The 17862-nt window shown below is 44.1% G+C and overlaps 1 protein-coding gene across 3 annotated transcripts in view; it reads right to left on the bottom strand.

Moving 5' to 3' along the window:
- Nucleotides 1–713: 713 nt before the first annotated feature.
- cep41 (centrosomal protein 41) overlaps nucleotides 714–17862 on the bottom strand; it is a 29359-nt gene continuing 12210 nt past the window's right edge. For all 3 annotated transcript variants that reach the window (XM_003229132.4, XM_062983342.1, XM_062983343.1), the window contains exons 4-11: nucleotides 14660–14721; nucleotides 13950–14019; nucleotides 13300–13444; nucleotides 11545–11696; nucleotides 10900–10967; nucleotides 9412–9526; nucleotides 7688–7906; nucleotides 714–4621 (exon numbers count right to left, since the gene is read on the bottom strand). In XM_003229132.4, coding sequence (XP_003229180.2) covers nucleotides 4464–4621; nucleotides 7688–7906; nucleotides 9412–9526; nucleotides 10900–10967; nucleotides 11545–11696; nucleotides 13300–13444; nucleotides 13950–14019; nucleotides 14660–14721 — 989 coding nt within the window. In that variant the 3' untranslated portion in view covers nucleotides 714–4463. The remainder of the gene's footprint in view (nucleotides 4622–7687; nucleotides 7907–9411; nucleotides 9527–10899; nucleotides 10968–11544; nucleotides 11697–13299; nucleotides 13445–13949; nucleotides 14020–14659; nucleotides 14722–17862) is intronic.

Raw genomic sequence — 17862 nt, 5'->3', positions numbered from 1 at the left:
CACTGTAAACCAGTCATCACAAACATCACGTATCAAGATCACAGTGAATACGTTTGTTTTACTCCATGCAGACAAACCCAAAATCTTTTAGTACAGTCACTTTACCCTTTAAGGTCCCATAAAGAGAAGATAAAAGAGAAACTTTATGCTCAGTTACCTGGTGGTTGTACAATGGATTTTGTGGATGTCAGTGCTACATAGATAGATGTGCAACCAAATCCACACACACAAAAAGAGCCTATGCAGTGCTCCCTACGCACCTCCGGGTATAATGCGGATGTCCAATGGTGCCACTTGCACACTGATTAAGCATTTTATGTACCAGAAAATGTTCAGCTTCTTTCACAGGAGAATGTACACATATGAGAGACAATAGTGGATTCTGGCTTTCAGTAAAAGGATTTTGAGCCATCAGCGAACAAAAAATGGTCAAGTGAAACACTGGAATAGCCAGCAAAGTGGAATCCTTCATGAGTGTTTCTGGCCTCATTCACAGAACTATCTGGATGTATTCCTTGTGAAGAAAACCTGCATAGAAATGGATTTTATTATCAGCTTGTACAGAGGTGGAAGGCCTATGCATTCTGAGGCCAAACACAGACAAGAGACATGTTAAGTTCACTCCAAATTCGACACACACAAAAACACGCTTCCTTGAGCAGTTCATGCCCTGAAATGATCCAATTGGTCACTCAAAATAAACAGTGCCATGATACAGCAGACATTTCTCTTTTTATTGAGTACAGAAACGATTGTTAAAAAGCCAAACTATACACAACACTCTAACAAACCATTCCAAGTCCAAAGAAGCAGTGCCACCAGCCAAACCATTTCACATAATTGCTCACAAGCAAAGCACAAAACCCACAAAGCCAATAAGAAGATAAAAGAGTCCTTCCTTCAATGCCAAGGATTATGGGGCTGTTCCTCAAAGCCAGGGACGGCTGGGATGTCTGTCTTGATGCTTCAAGGTGTGCTCCAAAGAGGGACAGGCTGGACATAAACAAGAGAATAGCCTTGGCTGTTTTGTGCCAATAAAAGGATCCATTCCTTCCCGAAGCAAGGCTCCCAGAAGCCTGGCGATGTGTAATTCAACCCAACACAAGGATACTGAACAGTCTTGAAACATCCACCAAGAAAATAAAATATCCAGTTTGAAAGGGAAAAAACAAAGAGCCACAACATCACGCCAGATGCCCATGTATATCACAAACATAACATTGAAGACACAGTTGCCCTCCTGGATTTCCACATAGAAATCCTGGAAGTTGTACTTTTGAGAAGGATTGAAGACTTCTCCCGTTAAAAATGCGTAATCCACTTACTAAGCAACCATTTCCAATATTCTGGACAACTCCTAGCAGATAGTACTGCTTTGCAATATATTAATTTATTCTAGATTATGCACAATTTTAAAAAAAGGACTCTATTGTAAAGTGAACCAAAATGGCCACAGCTAGAATCTAGCTCGATAAATAAAAACTATTACAAATGGAGAGGTGGTTGCTGCAGAGGAGGTGGAAGCGACACATACTATACCCACACTGAACACCACCCAACCAGTTTTGTCTTGCATACAAAAATACATCACAGTTAAATAAAACTCAACTGGAATGACAAGGGAGTCACTGTCAAATATGAGAAAGTGGGGAAGGGAAATACCTCCTTCGACACAGTAAAACAAAACAGTCACAGAAAAGAATTTCAGTTTCCATTGCACCATTTAAAATGAGCTGATAGATATAGATCAGGCACGAGCAAACTTCGGCCCTCCAGGTGTTTTGGACTTCAACTCCCATAAGTCCTAACAGTCAAAATTGTGGAAGTTGAAGTCCAAAACACCTGGAGAGAGGGCTGAAGTTTGCCCATGCCTGTTATAGAAGCAATCTTGAAACAAAGCCTGCTGGAAGTCACACTTGAAAACAGCTGGATCAGAATGAGCTCTGTGATTTCCATGTAATAATATCAAACAGTCCTAAACCAGAAGCAGAAAAAGAGGCACCTCCCATTCAAAGTGATGCCCATCCGCATCCATCCCTTGACCAAGCCTCTTCTTGGAGCATTACAGCAGCATCCACACTTCCAAAACTCTGCTTCACTTGATTCTATTGAACCGTAAGGAAGAACAGGAAGGCTTGGCTGGTTTGTATGGAGCCAAAGTCCCAAATCATGGAGGAGAGAGCTTTGTTTCACCTCTATGGATAATCACGTTTACCCATTCAGTTGATGTTCTTCAAAAAGACAAGAGAGAGTTTTATGAAGGAAGATTATGGGAGAGAATGTGGCCCTTGAAACATCCAATGGAACAATGATTTTTTTTTTCTCTTGGGAAAGGTTTCTCTTGGTTTCGGCAGGTTTTTGAATAAGATTAGTATCATTAGTCAAGTCAGACTCTACTCTGATACACTGCCCACCCCTTGGCCCTAAGATAAGTTGTATAAGTTACCTATTCCTAAAAATGGACCATGTCAACCTTGCCCTGACTAATGATTCCTGCCCCCTCGATCAAAGGTTCTGACGGTGATTGCTTATTTTAACTGAATTGTCTTTGTCTTGATTTAACGATGTGCTTATTTTGCTGTGTTAATTTATGGTATGTTGTTTCGCACTGATGTTGGAAACTGTCCTGAGTCCCTTCAGGGAGATAGAGCAGTCTAAAATTAAAGTTTTAATTTTTTATTATTATTATTATTATTATTACTATTATTATTATTAATTATTATTATTATTAGGTGAGTAAACCAGGACTCCCTCCTCACATCTTTCCTCAAGATCACATGCAGATGTTCCACCTCTATATACAGATATTTCTATGGACTTCACTTAGCAGCTAAACACTTATATTGGAATTGTCACTCCATTAACAGTTGAGTGCACTGTGTACTGGGGTGGACTCCTGCTGACTGGGGTCACATTTATGGGGATCCTCAGTGGATTTACAGCTTAGAGAAGAGGAAAGGCAGCTCCTTCCATGGAGACAGCAATGAGGCTTAGCAGGAGGAAGCTGTAAGCTTTATCATCACTAAGCAGGATCAGCGTGGCAGCGCGCTGCTCATCCACTGACCTCTGCAGAGGAGAAATCCATCATGCAGGCAACAGTTACACACTTGGTTGGAAGAACCACTACTATGTCTGCCAGGTGTTGAAACTGGAAATTTTAGAGGTTTGGAAAATATAGTGGATGTGCTGCCACTGGTGGTGATTGATGGATGATCCCACTACAGAATGGGGATGATATAACAGATCCTCCTTCATAGCCAACCCTCAATGTAACCCACAGCAGAAAAAGAGGACATGGCAACAGAGGGGCAGCATGGAAGTAACTCATGGGATAGGGACCAATAAAGACAAACAGGCTGTGTATATTCATGATATATCTTCTAACCTCTCTCTCTTTTCCCATTTCTTGATAAAAGAAGGATGGGAATCCAACCCCTTTCCCTTCTGGCTGCTTACTGCCCCAATTCACTCTCCACAAGCTGCCTCAATGACTCCATAGTTTTTCCCCATAAGACAGGGAGCAACTGGTGGGAAATCAGTTTAGGAATAAACAGTGAAAGTCAGAAGCATAAAGCAGCACTTCCACCCTTCCACATGTGCTTCTGCTCCTGATTGTGGCCAACTTCTGAGTAAGGGGAAAATGCACACCTCGTTCCATGGTGAGGTTAGGCACAGTTCTGAAGTACCAAATACTACATACAGCAAAACTATAAAATGGGCTCACTTGACTACAATCCAGACAAGCAGACGTCTTCTGGAGAAAAGTAAATGAACCTTGATGATGGGCTGGGTGGCTGCTCTGGTCCTTGTCACCCTCCACAAAATTTTACGTACAATCAGGATCTTCCATGATTTGGTCCCCTACAGAATGAAACTCTCTCTTCTTCGTGCTTTGTACAAATGTACACTCTTTGGAAGTATGACAGTAGGAAAAAAAGAAGAGTCCAAATGATCAAAGACTGGATAGAGAAAGGGTTGCATCCTTCCCCTGTTGTGCAGAAGTGACACTCAAAAACAATCCTCTGGTAGAAGTCTCAAAATTGAACACTGAAATTACGCATCCATTCCCTGACTACACCCCCAATAATAGTTAAAATTTTAGATTTCTACTAACTAATCTCCCTCTTGGCCACATTTAATACTTTTTCCTCTAGAATCCAAATTTTGATCTCTCCAGTTCTCATGTGCCAAACAACACGAGGAAATAGCATTGCAGAACACTGGTGTCTAGAAAGGGTCAGCTTGCTTCCTCACCCCTGTCATTTCCCTCCCAACGCAGAATTACCTACTGATGGTGTTTCCCCCTCCGGCAGGCCAATGCCTCCTAGCTCACCCTCCCCTCCTCCCCTCCTCCACCTCGTTGTCCTTTGCATACCACCTTCCTAAAAGCGAAAGACGGACTGTAGTGATCAAAGGGCCCCAGGGACGGGACTCTCTTTTATTCAGCGGATAAAAGACACCGGCTATCTCCAGGGCTTGCTCTGCAGGTTGCAGCTGCTGAGGGAGCGGGCGGAGAGCGCCACGGCCGAGTTGGCGGCGGAGGCAGAGGTGGGCAGGTTCTGGCTGCTCCGGACACCGGTGGCCTTGGCATCTCGAGCGGAAGAGCCGCGGCTGAGACGGCCTGCAGGAAGAGACGGAGTAGAGTTAGACATGAGAGAGGCAAGGCGACCCTCTTAAAGAGCAGCACTCACACCCCAACACTACTACTCTGGCTCTTAGGTTTTCTTCGGAGGAGGTCGAGAGTATGTGACTTGTCCAAGGCTACCCAGGATGGGAATCCAGATCCAGGCCAACATTGGCCCTCCAGATGTCTGGACTTCAATTAGGGGCCAGGCTTTAGCACAGCTGGTTAATCACCAGCAGCAATAGATAATTGCCAGATGGAAGGTTGGCAGTTCGAAGTCTGAGTTGGATTCAGCACCTGACCATTAGCCTAGCTCACTGTCCACCTAAACAGTTCGAAAACAGCTGAGCGATGAGTAGAGAAATTAGACACAGTTTAAGTGGGAAAGTATTTTACGGTACCATAAAAATGCCAGCAATCAAAAAATTATGTGATCAAAACCAGCTCGTCGTCATAGCGGATAGAGCGCCAGCAACCTCCATGGCTGGAATCGAGCATAACCTCCAGGCACCAAAGTTGGAAAATGCAGAAATACCTCTGTCTGTCCTGTATATCTAAATGGCATTTAATGCTTGCCATGCATGTGTGTGTTGTGATCTGCCCTGAGTCCCCTTCGGGGTGAGAAGAGAGGAATATAAATACTGTCAATAAATAAACTCCCACAATTCCTAAGGCTGTTAGGAAAGCTGTTAAGAATTGTAGGAGTTGAAGTCCAAAACACCTGGAGGGCCAACATTGGCTCGTGCCTGGTCTAACTACAAGACAGTGGCTCATTGCCTCTTTGCCTAGATTAAATGTTCACCCCCATTCATTTACTAGACTCCTTTGAAGTCATGCCATAAATGTCAACATGGGACCAGGGCCGGCCCCACTCATGCGGCAGCTGACGCCGCCGCCTCGGGCGCAGGCCCGGGGGGGCGCCGTCAGGCTGGGCGGGAGGCGGGGCACCGCCCTGACGGTGCCCCGCCTCCCGCCCAGTGCGCCCTGGCCCGTCTGGCCTGCTAGAAAAGGCCAGACGGGCGAGCGGGGGTAACGTGGGAGGCGGGGCCAGCTCTGACGCCGCCCCCCCCGCCCAGCGTGCCCTGGCCCCGCCTCCCACGTTGCGTGGGGCAGGGCCAAGGCACGCTGGGCGGGGGGGGGGGGAGCGGCGTCAGAGCTGGCCCCGCCTCCCACGTTACCCCCGCTCGCCCGTCTGGCCTGCTACACAAGGCCAGACGGGCGAGCGGGGGTAACGTGGGAGGCGGGGCCAGCTCTGACGCCGCCCCCCCCGCCCAGCGTGCCCTGGCCCCGCCTCCCACGTTGCGTGGGAGGCAGGGCCAAGGCACGCTGGGCGGGGGGGGGAGCGGCGTCAGAGCTGGCCCCGCCTCCCACGTTACCCCCGCTCGCCCGTCTGGCCTGCTACACAAGGCCAGACGGGCGAGCGGGGGTAACGTGGGAGGCGGGGCCAGCTCTGACGCCGCCCCCCCCGCCCAGCGTGCCCTGGCCCCGCCTCCCACGTTGCGTGGGAGGCAGGGCCAAGGCACGCTGGGCGGGGGGGGGGGGAGCGGCGTCAGAGCTGGCCCCGCCTCCCACGTTACCCCCGCTCGCCCGTCTGGCCTGCTAGAAAAGGCCAGACGGGCGAGCGGGGGTAACGTGGGAGGCGGGGCCAGCTCTGACGCCGCCCCCCCCGCCCAGCGTGCCCTGGCCCCGCCTCCCACGTTGCGTGGGAGGCAGGGCCAAGGCACGCTGGGCGGGGGGGGGGGAGCGGCGTCAGAGCTGGCCCCGCCTCCCACGTTACCCCCGCTCGCCCGTCTGGCCTGCTACACAAGGCCAGACGGGCGAGCGGGGGTAACGTGGGAGGCGGGGCCAGCTCTGACGCCGCCCCCCCCGCCCAGCGTGCCCTGGCCCCGCCTCCCACGTTGCGTGGGAGGCAGGGCCAAGGCACGCTGGGCGGGGGGGGGGGGGAGCGGCGTCAGAGCTGGCCCCGCCTCCCACGTTACCCCCGCTCGCCCGTCTGGCCTTTTGTAGCAGGCCAGACTCAGCGGAGGTTCCTCCAGGCCGCAATCGCGGCCTGGAGAAACCTCCGCTGAGTCTGGCCTGCTACACAAGGCCAGACGGGCGAGCGGGGGTAACGTGGGAGGCGGGGCCAGCTCTGACGCCGCCCCCCCGCCCAGCGTGCCCTGGCCCCGCCTCCCACGCTGCGTGCCCTGGCCCCGCCAACTCTGGCCCCGCCCCCTCACTATTCGCCCTGGCCCCGCCTCCCACGCAGCGTGGGAGGCGGGGCCAGGGCACGCTGGGCGGGGCCAGGGCGCCGGTGGCGGGGGCGCTTTTCAGCGCCCCCGCTTTACATCAAAAAATATCTCCGGCCGGCCCTGCATGGGACATACAAGAGTTACGTATATACTACTGTATTGGTGTCTGACTTTGTTGTATTTTGATATATGCATTTCAACGGTGCTGTAATTGTCTGAACCATGTTGCACCCCTGCCTCAAGCCATAGGTAGAGATGGGTAATAAATATTATTATTATTATTAGAATAATAATAATAATAATAATAATAATAATAATAATAATAATAATGCTTTATTTATACCTCAAGGGGACTCAGAGTGGCTACAAGGTTTACAGAAGGCCATTTGTCCAAAACACTTGCCTGGTACAAATCAAAGTAAATCCATGGAAGCAATGAAAGGCTGTTTAGATGAGACTGGGGGATTGAACCTTTCTCGCATTAAAATAAGGGCTAACGGCAGAATTGATGAACTGAGGAACAGCTGGGCACACAAGGCCTTCGATATGGAGGCCACATCTTTCTAGACACTTGGTCCAAAGTGAGAAATGGTGTCACCCTTGGGACAAATCCATAACTAGGCATGGGCAAATTTCAGTCCTCCTGGTTGTTAGGAATTGTGGGAGTGGAAGTCCAAAGCTCCTGGAGAAGGGCTGAAGTTTGCCCAGGCCTGTCCTAGCCAGTATGGCCAACTGTCAAGAATTCTGGGAGCTGAAGTCCAAAACATCTGGAGGATCCAAGTTTGGGCAACACTTCTCTAGGGGACAGCCTCAGACTTGGGGGTGCACTTACTGGCAGTGTCTGTTGGAAGCTTCTCTTCTTCTAGATAGTACTGTATCTTCTGTAGATCCTCTGCCGTAAACCTCCACTTGTTCTCAGCCGGTGGGGGCGGGGGCTGCCTGGGGGTGTTTCTTCGGCGGGCGCTCCCTGACTGGGCGGCCACCAAGCAGGAGGCAGGGAAGGAGCCCGTCACCAGGCCTTCGGGGACCTTCTGGGCAATGACCCTGAGACCTGGGAGAGGAGGAAAGAGATCCCGTGACAAGATGCGGGTGGAGGGGCTCCTGGCAAGGTTAGCACACGTTAACCTCCTTTGAAGTCCAGTGTCACCAATAGGAACCTAATGTCGGAGGAATGCTTTGGATCAGGCATGAGCAAACTTTGGCCCTCCAGGTATTTTAGACTTCAACTGAACTTCAGCTCAGTTGAAGTCCAAAACAGTTTGCCCATGCCTGAGCTAGGATGAAGCCCTAAACAACATCTACATGGGTCAGGTTTACTTTTTTACTGGAAGTTGGAGAAATCCACTATCACCACCATTATCTTTTTTATTGCTGCTATGAAATCATCATCATATTTATTTACAACTTTTGCATTTCCCCCCAAAACTGGGCCTGAAGGAAGTTTGCAAATACTGTAAAAACATAGTTGAAAAATATATTATGATTATTATGATTAATTTTATTATTATTTGATACACAACAAGATTATTACACAGCAAACAAGATCACTATGCTAGCTGTTGTATTGGATCACATGTTGGATACTTCCCAAGTGTCTAGGACTGTGTAATGTGTTGGCAAATAATGCGTGCAGATCCGAGTCGGGTGGCCTTTTGCAACTAACATGTGGTCATTTTGTCAGCGCCGATTGTTTTTAAGTGCTGACCAGGGTCTTTAGGCACTGGACCCAGTGTGCCAATCACCACTGGGACCACCTGTGCTTGTGCCAGAGGCTTTGCACTTTGATCTTTAAATCATCATCATCATCATCATCATAATCGACACAAAGACATAGTATGACACAGCAAACAAGATAGATATGCTGGATTTCGTATCACAAGTCAAACACTTCCCAAGCGTTTAGGACTGTGTGATGTATTTTTGGATGATGCGTGCAGATCCCAGTCAAGTGGCCTTTTGCAGTTGACAGATCATAATTTTGTCAATGTTTATTGTTTCCAAATACTGGCTGAGATTTTTTGGTATTATTCTTATTATTCAAAACATTAACACAGCATTAAAGTATTAGAAACAATTCCAATTCCCATATTTAGGGTACAATATGATTGGCATTATTCACAAGAGTAACAACGCTCTGCTTAGAGAAGAATCTTAGGTAAAAATTGGCACAAAGGATTGACATCACCTCCCTTCACACCAGCCTTCTCTGACCTGCTGTCCTCCAGATGTAGACTACCACTTCACTTAAAATCCCAGCCAACACCATCAGGCAACCCCAATTGATTTACTCAATGCATCTGCCATGTATGTATTTATTTATTTCATATATACTCTGCCTTTCTCCCTGTGGGGACTCAAGGTGGTTAACTATCCCACAGTTGGCTCAAGTTGCATTAATTCTACACTGCTGGTGTATCCTTAGTCTTTTACAAGCACAAAAATGATGATGGGGTCCCTTTCCTTATATTTCCAGGTAATCCACTGGTCCTCTTGTGCTTTGATCAAAGCAAGAAAAGACAAGAGGGAAATTCCCAGGACTATCCCAGCCTGTCTTACCCCCAGAGAGCATGAATAAGTTCTCAAAGCCTCTTTCGCACATGGTGGTGGCCGCTTGGCTGGCCACTCTCTCGTCATCGTCGTAGAGGATGATGATCTTTCCGTGAGCGTTTTTCTGGTTGGTGTTGATGTTAAGGCTAATACTGTTATATGAATCATATGAAATGGGGATGAAGTGAGATGAGACATGGGCACAGCACTGGATTCCCTCCAGAGAATACATTAACAGTGACAGAAGATACCAGGAACTAGTTGCACATTTGATAATTTATTTAATTTATATGCTGCCTTTGTCCCAGAATATAATCCAAGGTAGCTTCCAAAAACAATAAAGGAAAAACATTTAACATCTCCTGAAGACCTTATTGGCCTGACAGGTTCATATCAGGAAATATGGTATTTCAGATAGTCTGAACCCAAGCTGTAATGGGATTAAACGATCAAGACCAGCACCATCTTACAATTACTGTATATACTCGAGTGTAAGCCTAGTTTTTCAGCCCTTTTTTTTAAGACTGAAAAAGCCTCCCTCGGCTTATACTCAGGTGAGGGTCCTAGTTGGCTTATATTTGGGTCAGCTTATACTCGAGAATATATGGTACATTTATTATTTTTCTCTATTATTATTGGTATTATTACATTTATTATTTTTCTCTATTATTGCTGCTACTATTACATTTATTTTACTCTATTTTTATTATTAATACATTTATTATTTCACTCTGATATTATTATTATTATTGCATTTATTATTTTACCCTATTTATTATGACTTGTATTATTTTCCTGTATTATTATTATTATTATTATTATTATTATTATTAATGTATTATTTTACTCTATTATTATCAAAAGGATACATAAGCACATTTACATTGAAGATGAGAATAATGATTTGATCAGAGTTGGACAGTCTTATCTTAAATCTGAGCTTTATGTAAAGATTCAAAAACATTTAACTTACTGATGCCTCAATTAATGTAATTTTATTGGTATCTATTTTTATTTCTGAAATTTACCACCCTCGGCTTATACTGGAGTCGATGTTTTCTCAGTTTTTTAGTGGTAAAATTAGGTGCCTTGGCTTATATTCGGGTCAGCTTATACTCGAGTATATAAGGTATTTAAAATTTTTGCATGAAAAAAAACTCAGTTATCATACTTTGAAACATTGTCACATAAAGAAATCTGAATATAACACAAAGGAATGTGGCTTGTTACTATAACATGCTATTGTAACAAGGGTCATTCCCTTGTTTCATTCAAGGATAACACAGGCACTGAATGTGGGCGGAAATACTTTAAATGTCACACTCTCTCAGGCTGAGCCACATCGCAAAGCCTATTGACTAAGTTTTCCCTAAGTAAATGTTATAGAACAGTAAGGATTTCTACTTTTGAACTGGCAGAGCTGAACAAGCTAAACATCAACATAAACCTCTCAGCCGACAGAGAAAAACACCTCGCTCTCTTTGTGCCAAAGGATACGTATTCCAAAATGTCGTTCGTATAGGGATTCATGGTTCTGGATAGTGTGGCAATGGGATAGGAGTATGCTGCCAAAGCAATAAAACAAGTTTAGATGGTTGCCCTAAAGCAGGTATGGGCAAACTTGGGCCCTCCAGGTGTATTGAACTTCAACTCCCACAATTCCTAACAGCCGGTAGGCTGTTAGGAATGGTGGGAGTTGAAGTCCAAAACACCTGGAGGGCCCAAGTTTGCCCTAAAGCTTTTCAGGTATGTGCCCACCCTTCTTCAAGAGGTGTAAAAGTGTGATACAGGGTCTGCAGGCTTCAATTTGCTAAATGGAGCAATTTCTACAGGTGAAAACAAAGGCAAGAAAACCTCCCACATTACAAATCAATTTGCTATGGAAGCAAATATTCAGGCAAGTATCTCCTTGATCTCAAAAAGGAGGACATAATCATCAAAGAATAAATTGCAACACATATTGATTCATGAGTGGCATATTCTACAGGCCTCGATAGAAAAAGACAAGAGGGGACGTGAGAACCATGTTCAAATATTTGAAAGAATGTCTCATTGAGAAGGGGATGGGTGGGTGGACATCTGTTGGGAGGGCTTTGATTGTGCCTTCCTGCACGGCACTTTGTGGTCTCTTCCAGCTCTCACCTCCCACGATATGACACTGGTCATAAGCATCCCGCTCTCGCACGTCCAGCAGAAGGAAGGGGCAGTCGGGGTAAGGCCCATCTTTCACCAACGCATCCGTCTTCTTTGGGGAATCTTTCCCCAGGTCCAGCTCACCTACACCGCTGATCACACTGCAAGAGGAGAAAATAATCTCAAAAAAAAAGAACCTTAGGGAAATAGCCATGCTCACTCGAGCCAGCATGTTGGCCTGGAAGCCGGTGTCAAGTCAAAGCCAAGCCAGCCACCCATAAACACGACAGCCCCTAATCCACAGGAGATCAAAACAGAGTTTAACTCAAAGCCTGGTGCCCTCCAGATGGCTTGGTCTACATCTCTCATAATCCCACAGTCGACGTGATTCAGAAAAACCTTCACTCAGAGGATCTGAAAATGTTCTTGCCTATTTTGAAAGACTGCTTTCAGAATAAAGCAGGGCTAAGGAAGAATTAAGTTTGCAAACATGAACTCCATCAAGGAAAGAATATACATCAGGCGTGGTCAAACTCTGGCCCTCCTCCAGACATTTTGGACTTCAGCTCCCCCAATTTCTAACAGCCTACCAGCTGTTAAGAATTGTGGGAGTTAGTCCAAAACACCTGGAGGAGGGCCACAGTATGACCATACCTGATATAACACAAAGAACAGATTCCTAGAGCAAAGAATAATCATCTTCCTAGATCAGACGAAAAAGGTCCACCTGACCATCAGCATGTTTTCACAATGGCCAGTTAGACATTTGCAGGTTATGAGAGGAATATTCTCCTACCCCGTCTTCTACTATTTCAGTATATCAATACTACTAATACCCATTATTAATTAATAAATTCCATCAGGAGGCTTTTCTTGGACATGGTGGCTTATAGAATAACAATAAGCTTGTAAAATAGAGATAGGAAAAAATAGATCAAGGTTGATTTTATGTCCTCTATGATTTCCTAGTTTTTTAACCTCAAATACCCCCTGGAACAATATTATTATTGTTGTTGTTGTTGTTGTTATTATTATTATTATTAGATACACAATAAGATTAGTACACAGCAAACAAGATCACTATGCTGGCTGTTGTACTGTATCACACGTCAAACACTTCCCAAGTGGCTAGAACTGTATGATGTATCAGCGATATTATTATTATTATTATTATTATTATTATTATTATTATTATTATTATTATTATGTACCCGTCTCTCCTCACAGCTCGAGGCAGGGCACAATATAGTTAAAAACACGACACCATAAAAACATTCAATAAAACACATATATTAAAACATATAAAATACATATATTAAAATAAAGATTAAAATATAGTAGACACAGGATGTGACTTTAAAATTCATAGTTAAACATTGACTTCACTACTTTTTTTTTCTCCTGTGTAGTTTTAGGTCCAGGAGAAGACCTTCTCCAAGCTTTCCTGAACCAAAGGCATGGGGAACACTCCCTATACACTCTAGGAACAAAATAAATCAGTTTGTGGGATATGATGAAGTGTGATCCTTCAGAGTTCCCAGAGCCAACAGTCCATAACACTCTCCCCTCTTGGATGGAAAACATGCTTAAAGATTTAAGGTAATCCCACCTTTTGAGATCCCTTTAGTGTCTCAAGTATTGGTTTTATTGGATTTTCCTGCCTCAAACTGCACCTCTGCGTACTTTTGTAACCCCATCTTTGCAGGTGAGCAAAGAGACCAATAACAGCAAGAGGAAGGAGGGAGGACAAACGCTATTTGATACCTCTGTAAGGTGGAGCGATAGGATTCCCCTGCACCGGTGTTGTTGATGAACAGGATGGGACTGGCTGGTTTCTCGCCAGGGCTGCTTTTGCCGTTGGTCTCTGCTTCAGCATCCACATTGTTTTCGGTAGGAGTGGCATCACCTTCTGAATGGGCAAACAACAGGGAATGAATAACTCAGAATTATATTATGCCTCTGGGTTTCTACAGATGATGTGTTTTCTAGAGATAGCAGATATATTCAGCTCCTCTAGTACCATATGATGTGTTTATTTTTCAAGCCTGTGCTTAGAAAGCAGATGTTCAGGATTTTTCTGCTGGATTTCCATTGTCACTTCTACACATTCAAAGCCCACAGATAGTAAAATTTTGCTCTGTGAGCATCTGCTGGAAAGTGCTGTGATATCACTGATGATGTCAGTACAGTATAGAAATATTTAAACAAACAAATTGAAAAACAAAGAAGAGTAGCTCATAGCCAAAATCCTTTCACTGCAATAGTAAGATTCATATTAAGAATGTTAAAATGGCTTTGCCTTATGTGGCATTCTATAGATGCGTCAGATGCAAACAGAGGAATTAGAGTTCAGTATATCAAGAGCGAACATTAGACTGGGGAAGACTACATTAAAATTGAGTCTGGAGTGTTACCGTCTAGCTTTTGGGGTTCCTCAGGTGGCACTTCCGAGGTTTCATCTGAGAGAGAAGCAACCTGGATTACCTGAAGGATGAAAGACATGAGCATTAACACTCAGGCCCCTTCAACACTGCCATATATTCCAGTTCAAAGCAGATAATCTGGATTTTATATGGCAGTGTAGAAGGGGCTTCTGTTGGCTTGGACCCAGAAAGGGGGTTTACATGTGAACTTGACGAAGTTTTATTTGGCATAAGCTTCTGTGGACAACTAGGCACAGAACAAGAAATCATTCCATCACACTAGAGGTTATGGTTATACCAAACAAAACTTGGCAGACTTTAAAACCCTGGAAAAGGCTCCTTGTTGCTTTTGCTGAAAAAACAAAACACAACTCCAGTCATCCCTCCATATTTGTGGGTTCCATTTTTGCAGAAGACCTAAGGATGCCTAATAATTATGAATAGTTTTTCTTTGCGGTTTCCACTCTGGTGAGGGTCATGTGCCACCAACCCCTGGGAATGTGTACTTCTGCCCTGAAAATTCAAAGAGGCACTGGGCGCTTCAGCAAAACATACAATGTACAAAAAACACAGAGAAGGCAAGCCAGCCTATTGGTTCTTAATAAAGGACATGAGGTCATGTCTTCAGGGAACAACTATATGGAAGACAGCATACAAAACAGCTATTTCTGAGAACCAGTCCAAGGAAAAACATTACATACCAGCTGGGCAAAAGTGGTAACTTTCAATCTTTTGAAGAGTTCGTCTTTCTTGTACCTGTAGTCTGAAAGACAACCAAGAGACATCACCTATGAGACAACTGTTACGTTCTTTCCACGAGATTCAATTCATAAAAACACAAGAATGCTCATGGGATATCCTGAGGGTTTAATCTAGATTCACTAATCCACCTGGTGACTTGGCCAACTCTAAGATTGTTCCTGGAAGGGCACAGACTTGATGAGCTCAGTCACTGGATTACAGGGGAATTAATGTCGCTGCCAATCAGATAATTTATTAGCTTGTCTTCACTCAGCTCCAGCAGATAGAGCACAGTCATAAGAGCCTCCTTTAATCAGTTTATTTGCCAGAGTCTTCAATATGGTCCATGACCAACAAGGAGTGTGCATGAGCTACTTGGGCTCGGGCTGTGGCGCAGGCTGGAGAGCAGCTGCAATCAATCACTGCAATGAATCACTCTGACCAAGAGGTCATGAGTTCAAGGCCCGCTCGGAGCCTATGTTTGTCTTGTCTTTGTTCTATGTTAAAAGGCATTGAATGTTTGCCTATATGTGTAATGTGATCCGCCCTGAGTCCCCTTCGAGGTGAGAAGGGCGGAATATAAATGCTGTAAATAAATAAATAGTCCATAGGAGTCATTTGTGACTAGGTAAATGAATATAGCCTGGTAAATTCAGACTCCACCTGTGTGTTACCCATCAACCAATCTGAGAACAAGGATCTTGTCCACTTCATTTCAGTAGAGTATATGCACCTTGCATTCAACTCGCAAAACATAATTTTAAGCAAGATGGCATTTGAGCAGAGAAATAAATCCAAGCCTAGCCCTTTTTCAACTAAACTCTATTTACAATTTACTAAAACTCACATAAATCCAAAACCACACTAGTGGTTGTTTCCTTCCCATAGGTAGAAGATGATCTAAAAGTCTCTTCAATTCACTCTCTACATAAAGAAATGACCCTCCACCCATCAGGCCTTCTCTTTCGCCATCAACACATGCAATTCAGATGAACTTAAGCTAGAAAATTATCACAATACAGCCAAACTTATGCAAAGCACACAATGCCTGGAAAAATAAACCAGGAAAGAAAACTAGTCATCCCGGTTGAGTTTCATTTCTATCCATACAATAGTCCACAAAATAGTACAATCTTTTCTTAAAGCTACAATTTCTTTATACCAGACAAATCCTTGGAATCAAAACAAGAAATGATTAATTGATTTCCGTTTTGGACCTGGCCTGTTGCTGTTATTCTATTGACATAAACTAAAACACAATATATAGAAATATAAATAAGTTCTGAGGACTGTATCTCATTTGAGGGCTCTACCTCATTCTGAAGCTATATTAGATAGTCTATAACAGATGTGGGTCAAGTATGGTCCTGGGGGTCATGCACAGATCACCAGACTCCTTTTGTAGCCCTCGACTCATCTAAATTCTCTGAGTGACCATTTGTTGGACAATAAGACTGATTTCCTGCTCTTGGAAGTTCCCAGTAATTGCAATTTATCTTTTAAATTAGGTTACAGGATCCCTTGCAATGTTTAACATACCCCACTTCCACATTTTTTTAAAAAAAACAGGATAGATTTATGGCCACTTCTGGGCGTTTTTGGGCACTTCTGGCCATCCTATCCAGCCACAGACTGCCATCAGTTGTCATTCCTCTGCTATCAAAACATGGCAAACAGAAAAACAGAATAATCCTCTTAGTCCTTGACCACTGTCATAACATACCTGGAGAGAAAGTGGAAGGCCCATTGCAGGTTTCAGACATCTCGAAGCAGTATCTCAGTGAGAGCCCCACTGTGTTCACACAAGTGTCTACAACTCCTCAACAAGCAGCAAACATGAGGCTTGCAGAAAGAAGGAAACCTCAGGGACTGGTTCCTCATCTGCTCCTGCTGGGTCAGGTGCAAATGAGGACTGTCTCGGCTGGCCCTTCCGTTTTGGTTTTCTAGGCTCATAACCTGCTTCGCTCACGTTACAGAAGAGACAGAAGCAACACTGTCCTGGGCATTTAAGGCTCTGTCCAACTGGTGTCATCTATCCATGAGAAACCAAGACTGTTTGCAAATTACCTAAACCACACAAGGTGTCATTCACCACAAGCCCAATGAGAGGGTTTCTGCAACTGAGTTTCTTGGATTTAGACAGAAGAAGGGCTTCATACAAAAGAGACACTAATTTTGCACGGCAGAGAGCTGAGACCAAAAGGGACAGAAACACAACAAGGTTTGTCATAACGAGACCACAGCTAAGATTTCAGTATTCAAAGGTGATCTGTTAACAAAAGGATGTTGTGAAACAGTTCACAATCTCTTTTTATTTCTAGTTCACCAAAGAAATGACCAATTTTTAAAGGGAAAATGAAGGGGAATGAGATCCAAACACTTCTTTTTTAGAAGCTGTATCTGAAAGTCTTTTGTAGTTAAGTATGAAACCCAACTTCTATCTGAAGGGTACACGATTTAGAAGAGTCTTAGTAGAGCTCTTACATGAACATACAACTAGGTTTAATCAAGATTGTATTTGTTCTAGGAAGTGTCTAGTCCTTGTTATTGTTGCATAAGATCTTGGGAAAATTAACATGAAACCAGATAATTACAGAAAGACAACTGATATAAGAACAAGGTGTTTTTCAATAGTTTGTAGGAGCTCAGAAGCAGGGTGGGAAGAGGAAAGAACAGTGGTTTCAATTTTTGCTGGATGTCTCAGGACATCTTGTGTCAGGGAGTGCAAAAACAAATGTATTTATTTTCATGAGTTGAGCATCCTTATCTGGAAATCCAAAATTGGAAATATACAAAATCTAAAACTCTCTGCATTGTTTTCTGATGGTTCAATATACACAAACTTTGTTTTACGCACAATATTATTTTTTAAATTGCTTATAAAATCATCTTAGTTTATGTGTAGGGTATGTAAAACACATAAATGAATTCCATATTTAGACTTGGGACCTGTCTCCAAGATTATGTACCTTTATGCAAATGCACGTATACCAGAATCTGAAAAAATCCCCAAAACCTTTGGTCTCAAGCATTTTATATATGGGAGACTCAACCTGCATTACAAATATTGCATGTAATGTAGATACAAAGCAATATAAATATATTTATATTCTGATCACCTTCCTTTTCAGTGGGGTGCAATTTCCCATCACACAAGAGGCCC

Source organism: Anolis carolinensis, chromosome 5 (assembly GCF_035594765.1).
Source record: "Anolis carolinensis isolate JA03-04 chromosome 5, rAnoCar3.1.pri, whole genome shotgun sequence".
NCBI classification, from domain to species: domain Eukaryota; kingdom Metazoa; phylum Chordata; class Lepidosauria; order Squamata; family Dactyloidae; genus Anolis; species Anolis carolinensis.
This window is presented reverse-complemented; position numbering and strand designations above follow the sequence as displayed.